Consider the following 15,314-nt stretch of genomic DNA (forward strand, 5'->3'; position numbering starts at 1 on the left):
ATCACTGAGGGAAGTCAGGACAGAAACTCCAACTGGGCTGGATCCTGGAGGTAGGAGCTGATGCAGAGGCCATGGGGCGAGGGTGGGTGGTGGGTGGAGATGCTGCTAATTAGCTTGCTCCCCATGGCTTTCTCAGCCTGCTTTTATATAGCACCCAGGACCACCAGCCCAGGGATGGCTCCACACCCAATGGGCTGGGCCCTGCCCCCATTAAGAAAATGCCCTACAGGCTTGTTTATCTACAGCCCATTATTTTTTTGTTTCGTTTTGTTTATTTGTTTTTTGTTTTTTTTTTGTTTTTTTTTTTTGTTTTTTGTTTTTTTTTTTTTTTTTTTGAGACAGGGTTTCTCTGTCCTGGAACTTACTCTGTAGACCAGGCTGGCCTCGTACTCAGAAATTCATCTGCCTCTGCCTCCCAAGTGCTGGGATTAAAGGCATGTGCCATCACTGCACAGCATCTACAGCCCATTTTTTTTCATTTTTTTATTAGATATTTTCTTCATTTACATTTCAAATGCTATCCCGAAAGTCCCTTATACCCTCCCCCTGCCCTGCCCCCCTACCCACCCATTCCCACTTCTTGGCCCTGGCATTCCCCTGTACTGAGGCATATAAAGTTTGCAAGACCAAGGGGCCTCTCTTCCCAATGATGGCTGACTAGGCCATCTTCTGCTACATATGCAGCTAGAGACACGAGCTCTGGGGAGTACTGGTTAGTTCATATTGTTGTTCCACCTATAGGGTTGCAGACCCCTTCAGCTCCTTGGGTACTTTCTCTAGCTCCTCCATTGGGGGCCCTGTGTTCCATCCAATAGATGACTGTGAGCATCCATTTCTGTATTTGCCAGGCACTAGCATAGCCTCACAAGAGACAGGTGTACCAGGGTCCTTTCAGCAAAACCTTTCTGGCATATGCAATATTATCTGCGTATGGTGGCTGATTATGGGATGGGTCCCCCATGTGGGGTAGTCTCTGGATGGTCCATCCTTTTGTTTCAGCTCTAAACTTTGTCTCTGTAACTCCTTCCATGGGTATTTTGTTCCCCATTCTAAGGAGTAACGAAGTATTCACACTTTGGTCTTCCTTCTTCTTGGGTTTCATGTGTTTTGAAAATTGTATCTTGAGTATTCTAAGTTTCTGGGCTAATATTCACTTATCATTGAGTGCATATCATGTGAGTTCTTTTGTGACTGGGTTACCTCACTCAGGATGATATCCTCCAGATTCATCCATTTGCCTAAGAATTTCATAAATTCATTGTTTTTAATAGCTGGATAGTACTCCATTGTGTAAATGTACCACATTTTCTGTATCCATTCCTCTGTTGAGGGACATCTGGGTTCTTTCCAGCTTCTGGCTATTATAAATAAGGCTGCTATGAACATAGTGGAGCATGTACCCTTATTACCAGTTGGAACATCTTCTGGGTATATGCCCAGGAGAGGTATTTCGGGATCCTCTGGTAGTACTATGTCCAGTTTTCTGAGGAACTGCCAGACTGATTATCAGAGTGGTTGTACAAGCTTGCAATCCCACCAACAATGGAGGAGTGTTCCTCTTTCTCCACATCCTCACCAACATCTGCTTGCTCTACAGCCCATTCTTATGAAGGCATTTTCTCAATTGATGTTCCCTCCTCTCAGATGACTCAACTAACCAGCACCCTGCTGTTAATGTCATATGTGATAACCATTATTTTTATATTATGTTCCCAATTATGGTTGCATAATCGGTTGCCCGGAGTGGGGTGCAGAAAGTGTTAGCAGTAAGTGGGGAGCACATAAAACGGTCTCGTCCTTACGTCACACTGAGATGGTGTCAGCTCAGAAATGCCTTAGGAGAGTCTTCTCTTGAAGCTAAGGTAGCTTCTCCTCTCCTGTGTGTGGACCCAGACTCCTCCGAGAGCTTTTTGTGTAACCAATCTGTGGAACTGATTATAAATTCTATATGCCCCACCGCACACACATGCCTTACTGAATTATAACAGGGAGGCAGGGATAGCCTGAACATGTGGGAAGCACTTTCAAAAACTCTAGAGATGACACTGATAATACCCCCTCCCTCACACACACACAGACACTCGCACACACACACAGACACACACAGACACACACACACACACACAGACACAGACACACACACACACACACACACTCACTCACTCGCCGAAGGCCATGGCTGCTGGCCTCAGACTTCCCGGACCTAGATGAACTTGGGAAGAACTTTGGCCAAGCCTGTTCCTCGACCTGTTCCAGCACCAGCCCCTGGGGGCTGAGCAGAGAAGACCACAGGAATAGAAAGATGCTTGGCCCTTCATTAGAAATGTAAATGCTTGGGCTGGAGAGATGGCTCAGTGGTTAAGAGCACTGACTGCTCTTCTGAAGGTCCTGAGTTCAAATCCTAGCAACCACATGGTGGCTCACAACCATCCATAATGAGATCTGACGCCCTCTTCTGGAGTGTCTGAAGACAGTGACAGTGTACTTACATATAATAAATAAATAAATCTTTAAAAAAAAAGAAATGTAAATGTTCTTTCTGTTTAAGAGACTGTCTAGCCCACTTTTTGGTTGCTTAACTAAACTCAAGATTGATAACATGAACTATTTGGTCAGAAAGTCAGGAGCCAACTTTGTTGCTAGAGGCCTCCAGGGAGCTCTTAGGACCTAGTCCTCTGCTTCTCGTAGGGTTAGGAAAGGCTACTTTACAGTTTAGTAGGGTGCAGTTTACTTAGAGTCTACGTGGTTTGAGAACTACAACCTATGACTTCCATCAGGAATGGGGTGCAGCTCAACGGGACAGTGCTCACTTGGCCCTGAAACCGATCCTCAGAACCACCAAAAAACAAGTTAAAAAAAGTTCTCATTAAAGTAATTGGAAGTAACCTTTAAAGTATAAAGTAGCATATGGCATAGATAAACACAAAGGATGGTGAGCTAAGTGAAGAGAGAGGAATAGGCAAGTGCCACGTGTTCCTCCTCGTGTGAGGAAATGGAAAAACATCAAACTCAGAGAACCAGACTCGAATGATAAGTGCCAGGTTCGGGTGATGCAAAACCTGGGTACACCTTTCAGTTTTAGGAAGACTTGGCACCTAGGTATAACATGGTTAAATTTCGTTAAATCATTGCATGATTAAAATTCGTTAAAAGATTAGATCTTAGATATTTTTACCAGATAGACAAAGTATGGGAAGTGATGGATATTAAAAGGTCTGACTATGACGCCCATCACGCTGTGTGTGCGTGCGTTCGTGTGTATGTGTGTGTTCATGACTTTCTGTACCTCGAATAATTTTGTCAGTTATACCTCAAAAATGAAAAAGATAAGTCAATGTAAATGAAACCACTTTGCATACTAGTCGATCTTTAAAATCTTTTAAACCTATTTTATTTCTCAGAGAAGGAAAAAATGCTATGCATTTAGCAGTAAAATAAAAGATCATTTCCTTTATTCAACATATTCTCTATGCAGTAACCCAATTTTAGTGGGATATAAACAACTGAGTTAAGTCCACCTGGCGGACACACAAACTCAGCTTCAGGGTGTCATCAGTTTTGTTTGTCTGCACCCCTGTGAGAGGAGAGAAAGACAGACACACACACACACACACACACACAGAGAGAGAGAGAGAGAGAGAGAGAGAGAGGGAAAGAACATGGAGAAGCTGACCTGTCATTCATGGGAAGGGAAAATCAGGAAAAGTTGAGAAGACGTCCATGTAACGCTGGTTTTCAAAACAGGAAGGAGACTCAGGCATTGATGTGTGTAACAAGAAAGCTATCTCAATAGTAAGCAACCTCCCTTCATCTTCCCCCAGGGCTGGGCCCTGGGATGTGAAGTGGAAAGTGTGTGTGTGTGTGTGTGTGTGTGATTCACTCTGTCTCACATTAGTCCTTGTTGATTTTCCAGCAAAAGATGTCAGTTGGCATTTGCCATTCTACAGTAGAAACTGTATACATCTTTCTGTTTTTCCTAATGAAAGTGAAGGGCAATCATCAGGAGTAAATTATTTAATACAATAATATTTTCATAGTAGAAAAGAGACACAAATAGCAATGCCTGCGGCTAATGGGTTTCCCCCATCAGATAAAAGGCTGATGACACCACAGAACAGGTGACAACCCGTGCGTAAGTGACAGCTTACAGGTCAGCTCACTCTCAGGAGGGGTTGGGAGGGTTCCGTCTGTTTTCTCATGTTGGGTTGATAACTGATGTGTAGCCACTCAGCCTCCTTCATCAGAGCCGTCATTTATTTGTCTTTCTGAGCCTGGTTACTTTAAACAAGTAATATTTTACTCTCCAAGTGAAGTCGTCATTAAATGAATGTACTGGTAGCAGTCAACTGAGCTTGCACTGAACCTTGCTCTGCCAGAATTAAACCCTAAAGCCCCAAGGCATCCATTGTGCGTACCGAATTAACTTCCCTCTGGTGAACCCAATCTGGTACTAGTTATGTGCCATTCTTCAGAGTGTCGAGAAGGGTCACTCAAATGGTTTTCTGTATCCTGTGGCTCAGTCATACCCCCCCCCCCGCCCCTTCCACACCCCCACCACCAGCAAAAAAAGGGCAACCCAGCTGTGGCTTCCACTCCTGCTGCCTAGCTTACCTTCTGAACCTTCCCGGAATCACTGGAGTAGAAGGGAAGGCTTTGGAGCTATACTTTTGGGATCCAATCGCAGCCATAGTAACCATGCCCAATTTGTTCAACTATAAGCCACTAAAATGGGGTTAATAGACTCACTTCACAAGGTTTCTGTGAGAGTCAACCTGTCTAACACATATTAAGCATTTAGACCGGTGTCTGCCACACAGAAGTCTACAGTCCATATTGCATCTGTAGTCATAGGAGATGACTGGTGGAGAGAGGCTGGAGTCTTGAGTTCTGTCTTGAGTTGTGAGTTACCTAAGACTTTGTCATTTACCTCAGAAATGTTAGGAGAGTGGAGAGAAACCATATGAAGCCTCCTTTCTCCCTATGTAAGCACCCGGTACATATTAGATTCTCAAGCTGTGACGTAGGCACACATGCAGCAGCAGCAGCTGGAAGCTGAGGCACACTGGTCCTGCCAGAGCCCATCTCTGTCACTCTGGTAATGTCTGGTCTAACTAGTCCCCGTATTGCTTCTGAGGTGGTAATGTCTGTTCTAACTAGTGCCCATATTGTTTCTGAGGTGGTAGTGTCTGGTCTAACTAGTCCCTATATTGCTTCTGAGGTGGTAATGTCTGTTCTAACTAGTCCCTATATTGCTTCTGAGGTGGTAGTGTCTGGTCTAACTAGTCCCTATATTGCTTCTGAGGTAGTAATGTCTGTTCTAACTAGTGCCCATATTGTTTCTGAGGTGGTAGTGTCTGGTCTAACTAGTCCCTATATTGCTTCTGAGGTGGTAATGTCTGTTCTAACTAGTCCCCATATTGTTTCTGAGGTGGTAATGTCTGTTCTAACTAGTCCCCATATTGTTTCTGAGGTGGTAAAGAGTGCTACCCTAGCTGTAAACCATGAGCAAGACAGTGAGTGTTCCAACCTTCCAGAGCCTGTCTTTCCAGGGAAATGAGTAGTTCAGATTCTTACAGGTCCAGTGGAACTGTGACCCATAAAAGCTGACGGAGGAATTAGGCAGTTGGAAGGAGCTTTGCAAAGAATTCCTAAGAAATACGATTTAAATTGCATCCAGGTGTCGGTGGGAGGAGGAGGGCATTCCAAAGGCAGAAGCTCATGGGTCCTGGGTGACTGGCCTGCTCACGAACCGCATCTTTTCTCTTACTTCATCTAATTTTTTATTCTTTGAGAGTTTGATACGTGAGTGCTATGTTTATGTGATGTCTGCTTCTCCTATGATACCAAATTCATGGCCTGCTCTTTAATCTCACACACACACACACACACACACACACACACACACACCACCGAGCGCACTTAGTGTTCCTCATATGCACACATGTTGAGGGCTCACAGCTTGGAATTAGATATCTGACTTAGGGTGATCATCCTGGGGGTGGGGGGGAGACACTGAATCTCCACCTCTCCGCAGGCGTTGATTGCCTATAGTATAAGTACAGCTAAGTATAGAGGAGGGTCTGAGACAACCCTCCCCAGTCCATGCTGGCATGTCCACTGGTGCTGTGACTATGCAAATCTTGATTAGCCAAGCTTATTGTGTTTTGAGGGTGCAGCTTCTCTGACTTGTTTAAAAGACATTCTCTTACTGCTGTGAGACATTCTGGTTCTCTGGCTCTTAAAATTCCACCCCTTCTTTCACCAAGTTCCCTAAGCCTTAGGCATAGGGTTTACATTATAGACATACCGTGGTCTTGTTTTTGTTTTTGTTGTTGTCCTTGTTGCTGTTGTTTTAAAATTTATTTATTTTATGTATATGAGTATGCTGTCACTGTCTTCAGACACACCAGAAGAAGGTATCAGATCCCTTTACAGATGGTGTGAGCCACCATGTGGTTGCTGGGATTTGAACTCAGGACGTCTGGAAGAGCAGCCAGTGCTCTTAACCTCTGAGCTCCAATGATCTTGTCTTTTTAAGAAGCAGCCCTTGAGAGGAAGGGCTTCTTTGTACTTTGTCACTGTTCGGCCCCTAATACCTGGAACATGGCTGGCTACCAAGAACGCAGTCACTATGGGAGTGTGTTGTGTTCTTTGCAGGGCTCGCAGGGATTTGGCCTGATGAGGGCAGTGAGGGAATGAAGAAAAGAGAAATATGCAGGCACAGAATCTCCTGGGGCTGGGTGGACTGGCTCTCTGCTGCAGAAGCCAGAGCATCCCGAAGCTCAGCATGTTTATGACATGGAATTGAACAGGGGCAGGGCTATTGCATACAAGTAAACATGGAGGTAGGTTCTATTGTATATAGGACTCAGTCCTGTATTGATTCAGGACTCAGGTTTAGCTGATCTCCACAGGAGCCGTCTTCAGGACATTTTCTCCACATACAGGCCAGAAGGAAAGGCTAGAGGGGGTCGGTGTTTTGCCATTTTTCTATAACTCTGAGGCTGTGGGGTCTTTGACATAGCCATGCCATGCCAACACCACACATTCATCCATGGGAGTGTGCGCACACACATACTCACATACACACTCAAGGCTTTCTTCATTCCCTATAGGAGTGACTGAACATAAAGGATTTAAATTCTCATATACTGAGTTTTTATGTTTCATTTCTTAGTATAAGCTATTAAAGCCACAAAACCAACCTACTTGGGCATTTTCTGCTTTGAGGTACAATATTTCTGCAGGGAATTGAGCGGTAACTGAGTTGTTTGTTTAATGTGCTGTATCTAAAAACTTGGCAGTAGGAGATGTGTTATCTCGGTGAAGCCCAGGCTGCGTGCTGAACTTGCAAGCTTGTCCTGCTCATTACTGGTGCCTCCACCAAGCTCATCATGGAAGAGGTTGTCCATCATTCCCAGGGTCCTTTTGTCCACATCAGGACCCTTATTAAAATGTGAAGGGGCAATTATTCCAGCAGCAGAGATCAGTCCAGCCTACAGAACGATTGGAACGTGTATTTTCCTCGAATGGTCTAATGTGCTGTCCTCCGCCAGATGCTCCGTGCCCTTTCTTCTGGATGCCAGGGAACATTGTAGACCTCCCCAGGGATGCCTTAACATCTCCACACTGACCACACAGAAGATCCTGTGGCCAAGTCCAAAGAAAGCACTTATTTCCAATCAGACTCCAGCACTGAGGTCCTTTCCTTTCAGAGACAACATCCCTGCTTCCCTTCCTCTGCCTTGAGGAACCCAGTTAATTACATCCCTGGATAGCGTGGGCTCATTGCTCATCTGACAGAACCTCAGAGGAGGGTCGCTCTAACCTGTTTCCAATCAAGTAGTTCAAAGGTCTCAGGTGTTCTAAAGGACAAATGGACTCTGGGAATCCTAGATAACTTCCTTCTTAGCCCACTGCTGTGTTCTACTGCCTCCTGATAATGTGGGTTTCTAAACATTATGTATACAATGGCCTTGTGACAGGAGAAATTAAAATACATGCAACTTGTAAAAATACCAGTGAAATAAGTTTTATCTGTGAGCTTACAGAGACAATATGACTTCTAAACCAGTTTGGAAAACGCTCTACCATTGACGTACATATCCTGAGCACATGCACACTTTTAAATATGAGTAAAGTTAGGTAGAAAGAGGAGCCAGGAATGTGCGAGCTGAGCCCTGAGGTCAAAGAAGGGATTGTCTATACCCAGCAGTTATAGCCAGAGTCCTGCTGCTTCTCTCCAGACATTCTAAGCCTTATGAATAAAACATTGAAAACTTTTTTATTTGAGGTTTCACTGATACCTATAATTTTTTCCTGCTTTCAACCATTGAATGAGGAAGAAATTTTAGAGTTAATGTTTGTGGGGCAACCATATTTGTTGAGCACTCTGTGCTTCAAGGACCTGCTTGATATAAAGTACTATAATGACTACCCTTAATATTTTAGTTTCACATAAAAAGCAGTTCATGGACCAGAGGCTCTGCACACATCTTCCTCAGTGTCACCTGTTCTGTTTGACTCTGCATCTCTTTACTTTATATCAGTTGTACAGGAAAGGGGCCAGAGGCTACAGTTTGGGCGATGGATACATGGACAGCCAGTGGTCCGTGCTGATGCTGGCATTAAGTGAGCATAGGTCCCCTGGTGGGTGGAGCAAAATTTTCTTGAAAATGGATTTTAGTGGAATTCCAATTAGGTTGGTGTTAGCTGTGAATTCTTTACTATGTTGAGGTCTGTCTCTTGAATCCCTAGTTTTTGTTTTTGTTTTTTCAGGACTTTTATCATGAAGAGGTGTTGCGTTTTGTCAAAGGCCTTTCTTGAATTTGTGGATATGGAGGCTTACACTTATCAGTGTATGTAGTTGCAGGACCCCTGCGTCTCTGCGATAAAGCCCACTTGACCATCGTGGATGATTTATTTTTTATGTGATCTATTATTCAGTTTGCAAGTGTTTTACTGAGAATTTTTGCATCTATGTTCATAGATGAAATTAAACTGTAATTCTATTTTCTTTGTTGGGTCTTTGTGTGGTTTAGGTATCAGGATAACTTTTGGCCTCATAAAATGAATTGGGCAATGTTCCTCATGTTGCTATTTTGTGAAAAATTTGAGGAGTATTGGTGTTAAGTCTTCTGGAAGAATTCTGCGCTAAAACTATCTGGCTCTGAGCTCTTTTTGGCTGGGAGACTTAATTCCTACTCTTGTTTCACCAGGAGCTATAGGCCTGTTCAATTTGTTTATGTGATCTTTTGGGTAAGTGATATATATCAAGAAAACTATCCATTTTTGCTATATTTTTCAATGTGGTGGAGCACAGAATTTTAGAGTATGCCTTTACAATTCTCAGAATTTCCATGGTGTCTGTTATTATCTCCCCATGTCATCTCTAATTTTGTTAATTTGGATAGTCTCTCTCTGCCTTTTAGTTAATTTCGCTAAGGGTTTGTTACTCTCAATGATTTTCTAAAAGAATCCCTTGATTCTTTGTGTTGTTGTTGTTGTTGTTATTTCTATTTCATTGACTTCATCCCTGAGTTTGATTATTTCTTCTCCCCTGTTTTTTGGGGTATTATTTCTTCCTTTTGTTTTAGACCTCTCTGGTGTGCCATTGGGTTGCTAGTATAAGATCTCTGATACACACACACACACACACACACACACACACACACACTTAGTGCTCTGAACTTGCCTCTTAGAACCACTTTCATTGAGTCCTACAAGTTTGGGTATGTAGTATTTTGAATGAAAGTATGTTGAATGAAAATATTCAATTCTAGAAAGTTTTAAATTTCTGTTGTTTCTTTTGTGGATATCAAGCTTTAATCTGTGGGGATAAGATAGAATGTGGGGTATTGTTTCAATTTTCTGGCATCTGTTGAGACTTGCTTTGTGTCCAAGTATGTAGTCAGTTTTAGAAAGTTTCACGAGCTGCTGAGAAGAAGTTATATTCTTTTGTGTTTGAATGAAATGTTCTGTTAGTCCATTTGGTTAATGACATGTTAGCTTCAGCATTTCTCTGTTTAGTTTTGTCTCGATGACCTGCCTAATGGCAAGAGTCGGGTATTGAAGCCTTTTGCTGTCACTGTGTGAGGTCAGTATGTGATTTTAGCTGTAGTAGAGTTTCTTTATGACCTTGGGTATCCTTGTGTTTGGTGCATAGCTGTTTAGAATCACAATATCCTCTTGGTGGGTTTTTTCCTTTGGTGAATATGTAGTGTCCTTCCCTATCTCTAATTAGTTTTGGTTTGAAGTCTATTTTGTCAGATATTAAAAGGCTATACCTACCTGTTTCTTGGGTCCATTTGCTTAGAATATCTTTTTCCATCCTTTTATCCTAAGATGATATCTATACTGGATGTTATGGTACGTTCCATGGATACAGCAGAAGAATGGATCCTGGTTTTGTATCTAATTTGTTGGTTTGTATCCTTTTTTTGGGGAATTAAAACTCTTGATGTTGTAGCTGTCAATGACCATTGTTTGTTATTTTGTTGTTGTGATTTGATTTTTTTCCTCCTTCTTTGGATTTTCTGGTCTGATATTTATTCCTTGTGGTTTTTTGTATGTGGTTAACATCTTCAGGTTCTAACACTGTCTGCCAAGCTGCATTGGTAGATAGACACTGCTTGAGTTTGGTTTTGTTATGGAATGCATTTCTTTCTCCATCTATTGTGATTGAAATTTTGCTGGGTAGTAGTCTGGGCTGGCATCTGTGGTCTCTTAGCGTATATAGAACATCTGTTCATGCCCTTCTGGTTTTTCGAGTCTCCATTGAAAAGTCAGGTACAATTTTCATAGCTCTGCCTTGGTCTCTTTCTCTTGCAGTTTTTAATATTGTATTTGGTGTTACAAGCTTCTCATACCTTGATACCTTCAGTAATGTTTGTTGAAAATATTTTCTGTGTCTTGACCTGAGTTTCTTCTCCATCTTCTATTCCTATTATTCTTAGATTTGGTCTTTTCATAGTGGCCCAGATTTTCTGGATATTTTGTTTCAAGATGTTTTTGTTTGTTTGTTTCTTTGTTTTTGTTTTTAGATTTAAAATTTCCCTTGACCAGGGTATCTATTTCTTCTACCTTGTCATTAATGTCTGAGAGTCTCTCTTCTATTTCCCATTTTGTTGGTGAGGCTTGCCTCTGAGGTTCCTGTTTGAGTCCCTAATTTTTTATTTCCAGTTTTCTCCCAAGTTGGGTTGTCTTTATTGCTTTATTGCTGGGCTCTAGTGGAGATATGTTGTCCTAGCTGGTACTGGTTGGTTGGTTGGTTGATTGGTTGGTTTGTTTGTTTGTTTGTTTGTTTGTTTGTTTGTTTTTCACTTTGGCATCTAGGTTTGAGATGATAATAATTCTAGGTGTTGATATCTGGTTTTGTCTTTGTTGGATGGGTGTTCGATCCTCTGGTTTCTTATGCCCTCTCTGGATCTTAGGAGCCTGTAGGTTCCCTGGGAGGAAGTGCTTCTGAGTCCCTGCCAGGTGAGACCACTGGACATTCTGGGAAGAACTTGTTTCTAGGTATTGGGAGCTAACAAACAGAAATGGGGATGGGCTTAAGGGGGAGGGGCCATGAGAGGCCGCAGGAAGAGGGAGGAAGGCTGAGTCTTCCATGAGGATCTGTTGGAGTCCACAAGTAATGGAAGAAGAGTGAGAAAAACGGGCCCCTGCAATGGTCTGCTAACTGGCTAGGAATGAGACTAAGGCATTCCCATGGGAACATGGGAGGGAGGAGGGGGAGTGTTGGGAGGAGGGCCAATGGATTTCCAGGCAGAGACTCCCTTCATGTTGACAGGTGAGACCAAGGGATTGGGTGAGGGAGGGAGAATGTAGGAGAAGATCTGCTTCTTTCCCTGGGGAGAGAGTAGAAATCACCTACCTGATTCCCTGGCCACAGTTGCCAATATGTTTCCAAGGAGAGACTGAAGAAAGAGAAAAGATTTAGGAAACCCTTTGAGGAGCACTCAGAAGTCAAAGCTGGATGTGGTAGGGCATGGCTGTAAACTCAGAACTCCAGCAGCTGAGGCAGGTGGATCCTGAGTGCAAGGCCAACTAGCCTGAGCTATATAGTGAGTTCTAGGATGGGCTAGCCTACATAGAAAGAACCCATTTCAAATATATGAAATGGCAGCAAGAAACACTGGATCTGCATCACTGCTCTGAAAGGTTGGTTGTCATTCCCCCTTTGTTTTGCCATTCTGCCCTCATTGTCCACCGACAAAGTTCTTTTCCCAAAGGGGTTCCTAACTCTGACTTAGCAGGTAAATATAAAATTTGAGGCCCAATCCATAGGATGATAAACAAGTTACAGGGGCAAGTAGGAGAGTGGTGTGACGTCAGAGAAGGTTGCTACAAAATTCCTGAAGAGGAATAAGAACATGTGTGAGCCAGGCTGTCACTGGCCAGAGAGGTTTGAATACCAGGAAAGAGGTTGAGGGAGCTTCAGGGAAACAGTGATTCTTGATCGCGGAGGCTGAGGGACTCTGTATAGATGAACAGCAAGGCTGCAGTAAGGAGGAGCTCTGTGAAGATGGCATACCAAGTGTCAGCAAAAGGAGAAGGGAAACAGGGCTCCTGATCGTGGTGGGACACTCAAATGTTAAAACAGGTGTATAGAAATTTTAAGTTCACAAAAGGAACACTGGAGAAGTGTCTCAGGAGATAAATAGCTTGCCGCACAAACATTTGAAGTCGTGAATTCAAACCCGCAGGACTCATAAGGCTGAACATAGAAGTGCATGTCTACAATGCTAGCTCTCCTAGCATGAGATACAAGGCTAAGATAGGAGAATTGCCAGTAGCTTGCCGGCCAGCTACCTGGATGTTCACAGCAGTGAACAAGAAACCCTATCTCAGACAAAGGGGGAAGCAAGGGCCAGCAGCTGAGATTGTCTTCTGACCTCTACACACATTGTGGTCCATATACATCTGCTTTCCTACACATGCACGCGGATACCAAACACACAGACATATTAAAAAAAAAACAGAAAGAGAAGTTATGTTTTAGGATTTCTCTTATTTGCTAGAACTTGTATAACAGTGAATTATAAAGATCTAAGATTCTCTAAGAAAAGTGAGAAAATATTTTATTTACACCAATAAAAATGTCCAGATAAGAGAATGAGACATGTTTGTTTATTATTGTAGGACTCTACATATGGATACAATAATCACTTAAGTTATGATTGTAGGTGAAACTGTAGTATATGTAAAATAACTCTACCATCCAAGAGTGTTAATAAAAAGTAATTTAAGATGATTATGTAACTTCAGTTTTCCTTAATCTTAGTTTTACCATAGAGTTATATGTTAAAATACTTAATAATCTATATATGTTAAAATTTTAAAAATCAGAGGTAACTTCACTTTCTCATTGATTAATTTGTTGCCAAATTTTTGGTGCTTGTGAGAGAAATTTATGGGAATGAAATTCCCCTCTGCATTACTGACTAGACAGCCACTCACCGCTGATTCACAGCAAGCCTCACCCTGCTCTCCTGTTTTACAGCTCGGTTCATCCTCTTCGGTGCCTTTTACATCCATTTTCTCTCAGCTGTTTATGACGGTGGTGGTTCCTCTTGTCATTGGACAGGTAAGGTTGTCTAGCTGTTATTTTCTCGACACATCACACTGGGAATTCCTGTGTAAGGTCAGAGCACGAGAGGGGAGAAGGTGAAAGAAGACTGAAAATGCACGGTTTTGGCATTTTCATCTTTGAACTTTCAGTTAAGCCACTCTGCTGCACAAGAATCCCCAACAGACAGACACAAGCTGGATTCTAGAATCATCCATTCTTCTTAAGCAACAAGGACCCTCGTATAGTTGCTTCCTCTGACGTTGTTATATAACTTACTTATAAGCATGCGTATGCAAAATCAGGGTCTTCTTTGTTGGTGATTTATTAATTTGGGGGTGTGAGGCAGGGGAAGCCACCATTGTGGGGACGAGAGTTTACGAACGAACATGGTTGGTCTTAGAGGCATAGTCTACAAGGATGCCTCCTATTCACAGACTGTAAGAGCAACCGGACTTTAAATTTATTTCTACCCTTCATCTGCTGGATGACCTTGGGCAAGTCATTTTAATATCCCTAGCTGCCAGTCACAATTTATTAAATATTATAATTAAAGTACCTCAAGGTATTATTGTGAACTATTGACGGGTGTAAAGTTCTTGCAGTATAGTCTGACACAATGAACACTCTATGTCGTCACTTGTCATCATCGTCATCATTATCATCATCACCACATTGTTTGTGTATGCCAAACAGGAAGCAACCCTTTCAAATGTGGTCCATAAATATGACATCCATACACATAGTGCTTAGTGCTGTCTTCAATGGGGTTCTGTTGGCGGAAGATTCTGAGGCAGGTTGAATACAAGAAATGCATAGGGGTGAAAGGAGCAGGGAGGGGAAGCTGTTTCCCACCAAAGCCTTCCACAGCCTGTCCTAATGCCTCTCTCTGGGGCTGGGCCGACTCCTCTGAGTGGTTAGTCTTCATGTTTTCTCACAGTCATTTCAGGCTGGCCTCACTCAAACCCATAGGAAAGAAGCAGCAAACAGAGCAGGTAGATCCATACAGAACACCATAGCAGCCACCACACAGACACTCTTACAATTAACTTTAAACTTAGAAAATAGGCTAAATTTAGTGTAATTGGGGTGATTTAAAAGCAATCAAAGATTATGACTTCATTAAATACAAAATAAAATTGAAAAATACATCCCCATGCCAATTACATAATGAGGATTTTGAATAACCATTTGCCCTGCTGCCTCTGTAGCCTCTGCTCTGTTTCTCACCTGACTCACCTGGACCTTTCTCAGTCTCCGTTCATTCCTTCGGATGGAGCTCACTCCTGCCCACCTCCCACCCAGCTTATTACTCGCCTGACTCTTGAACTCACCTCTCATTTGAACGGTGCAGTGCTCCCCCATTTCACTGCTTAGCACCCTGGCCAACTCCTGACTCAGCCTTTCTCATGATGTGTGTTTATCCTGTGAGCTTTGTGACTGTTTCCTGTGCGGCATGGCAAGCACAATGTGTTTAGAAGCCATGTTTATTTCATTTCCCATTATATTCCCAGGCTACAGGTTCATCCAGTAAGTGTATGTAGAATGCATGAATGAATGTATGAATGAATGAATCAGTCAGTCAATGAAAAGAAAACAGGAAACTGTTTCCATGAGGTGTACTCTGGTCTTATTGAGGCATAAGCACCCCTCTCTGCCCCCATTTCTCCGTTGTGAACAGCATCAGTGTGCATTCATGCTTCCCATAACAACTTGGAACACATAATTCTTCTACTAATGGCTC

At 42.7% G+C, this 15,314-nt stretch overlaps 1 protein-coding gene and 1 long non-coding RNA gene across 13 annotated transcripts in view; both read left to right on the plus strand.

The window, feature by feature from the left end:
• Slc10a7 (solute carrier family 10 (sodium/bile acid cotransporter family), member 7) overlaps window positions 1-15,314 on the plus strand; it is a 224,690-nt gene that overhangs the window by 163,758 nt on the left and 45,618 nt on the right. For 11 of the 12 annotated variants that reach the window (XR_878921.2, XR_003947353.1, XR_387783.2 and 8 more), the window contains one exon: window positions 13,505-13,588. The exons of the other annotated variant lie outside the window; for it this stretch is intronic. Coding sequence is in view for 6 of the 11 variants with exons in the window: in XM_006531488.2 (XP_006531551.1) it covers window positions 13,505-13,588 (84 nt within the window). In the remaining 5 variants the exon portion in view is untranslated. The remainder of the gene's footprint in view (window positions 1-13,504; window positions 13,589-15,314) is intronic. 12 annotated transcript variants of the gene reach the window in all.
• Gm39203 lies at window positions 1,578-5,917 on the plus strand. The gene is made up of 2 exons (XR_878952.2): window positions 1,578-5,428; window positions 5,471-5,917. It is a non-coding gene; the product is annotated as a predicted gene, 39203 (long non-coding RNA).

Source organism: Mus musculus, chromosome 8 (genome assembly GCF_000001635.26).
Source record: "Mus musculus strain C57BL/6J chromosome 8, GRCm38.p6 C57BL/6J".
In the NCBI taxonomy this organism is placed as follows: Eukaryota; Metazoa; Chordata; class Mammalia; order Rodentia; family Muridae; genus Mus; species Mus musculus.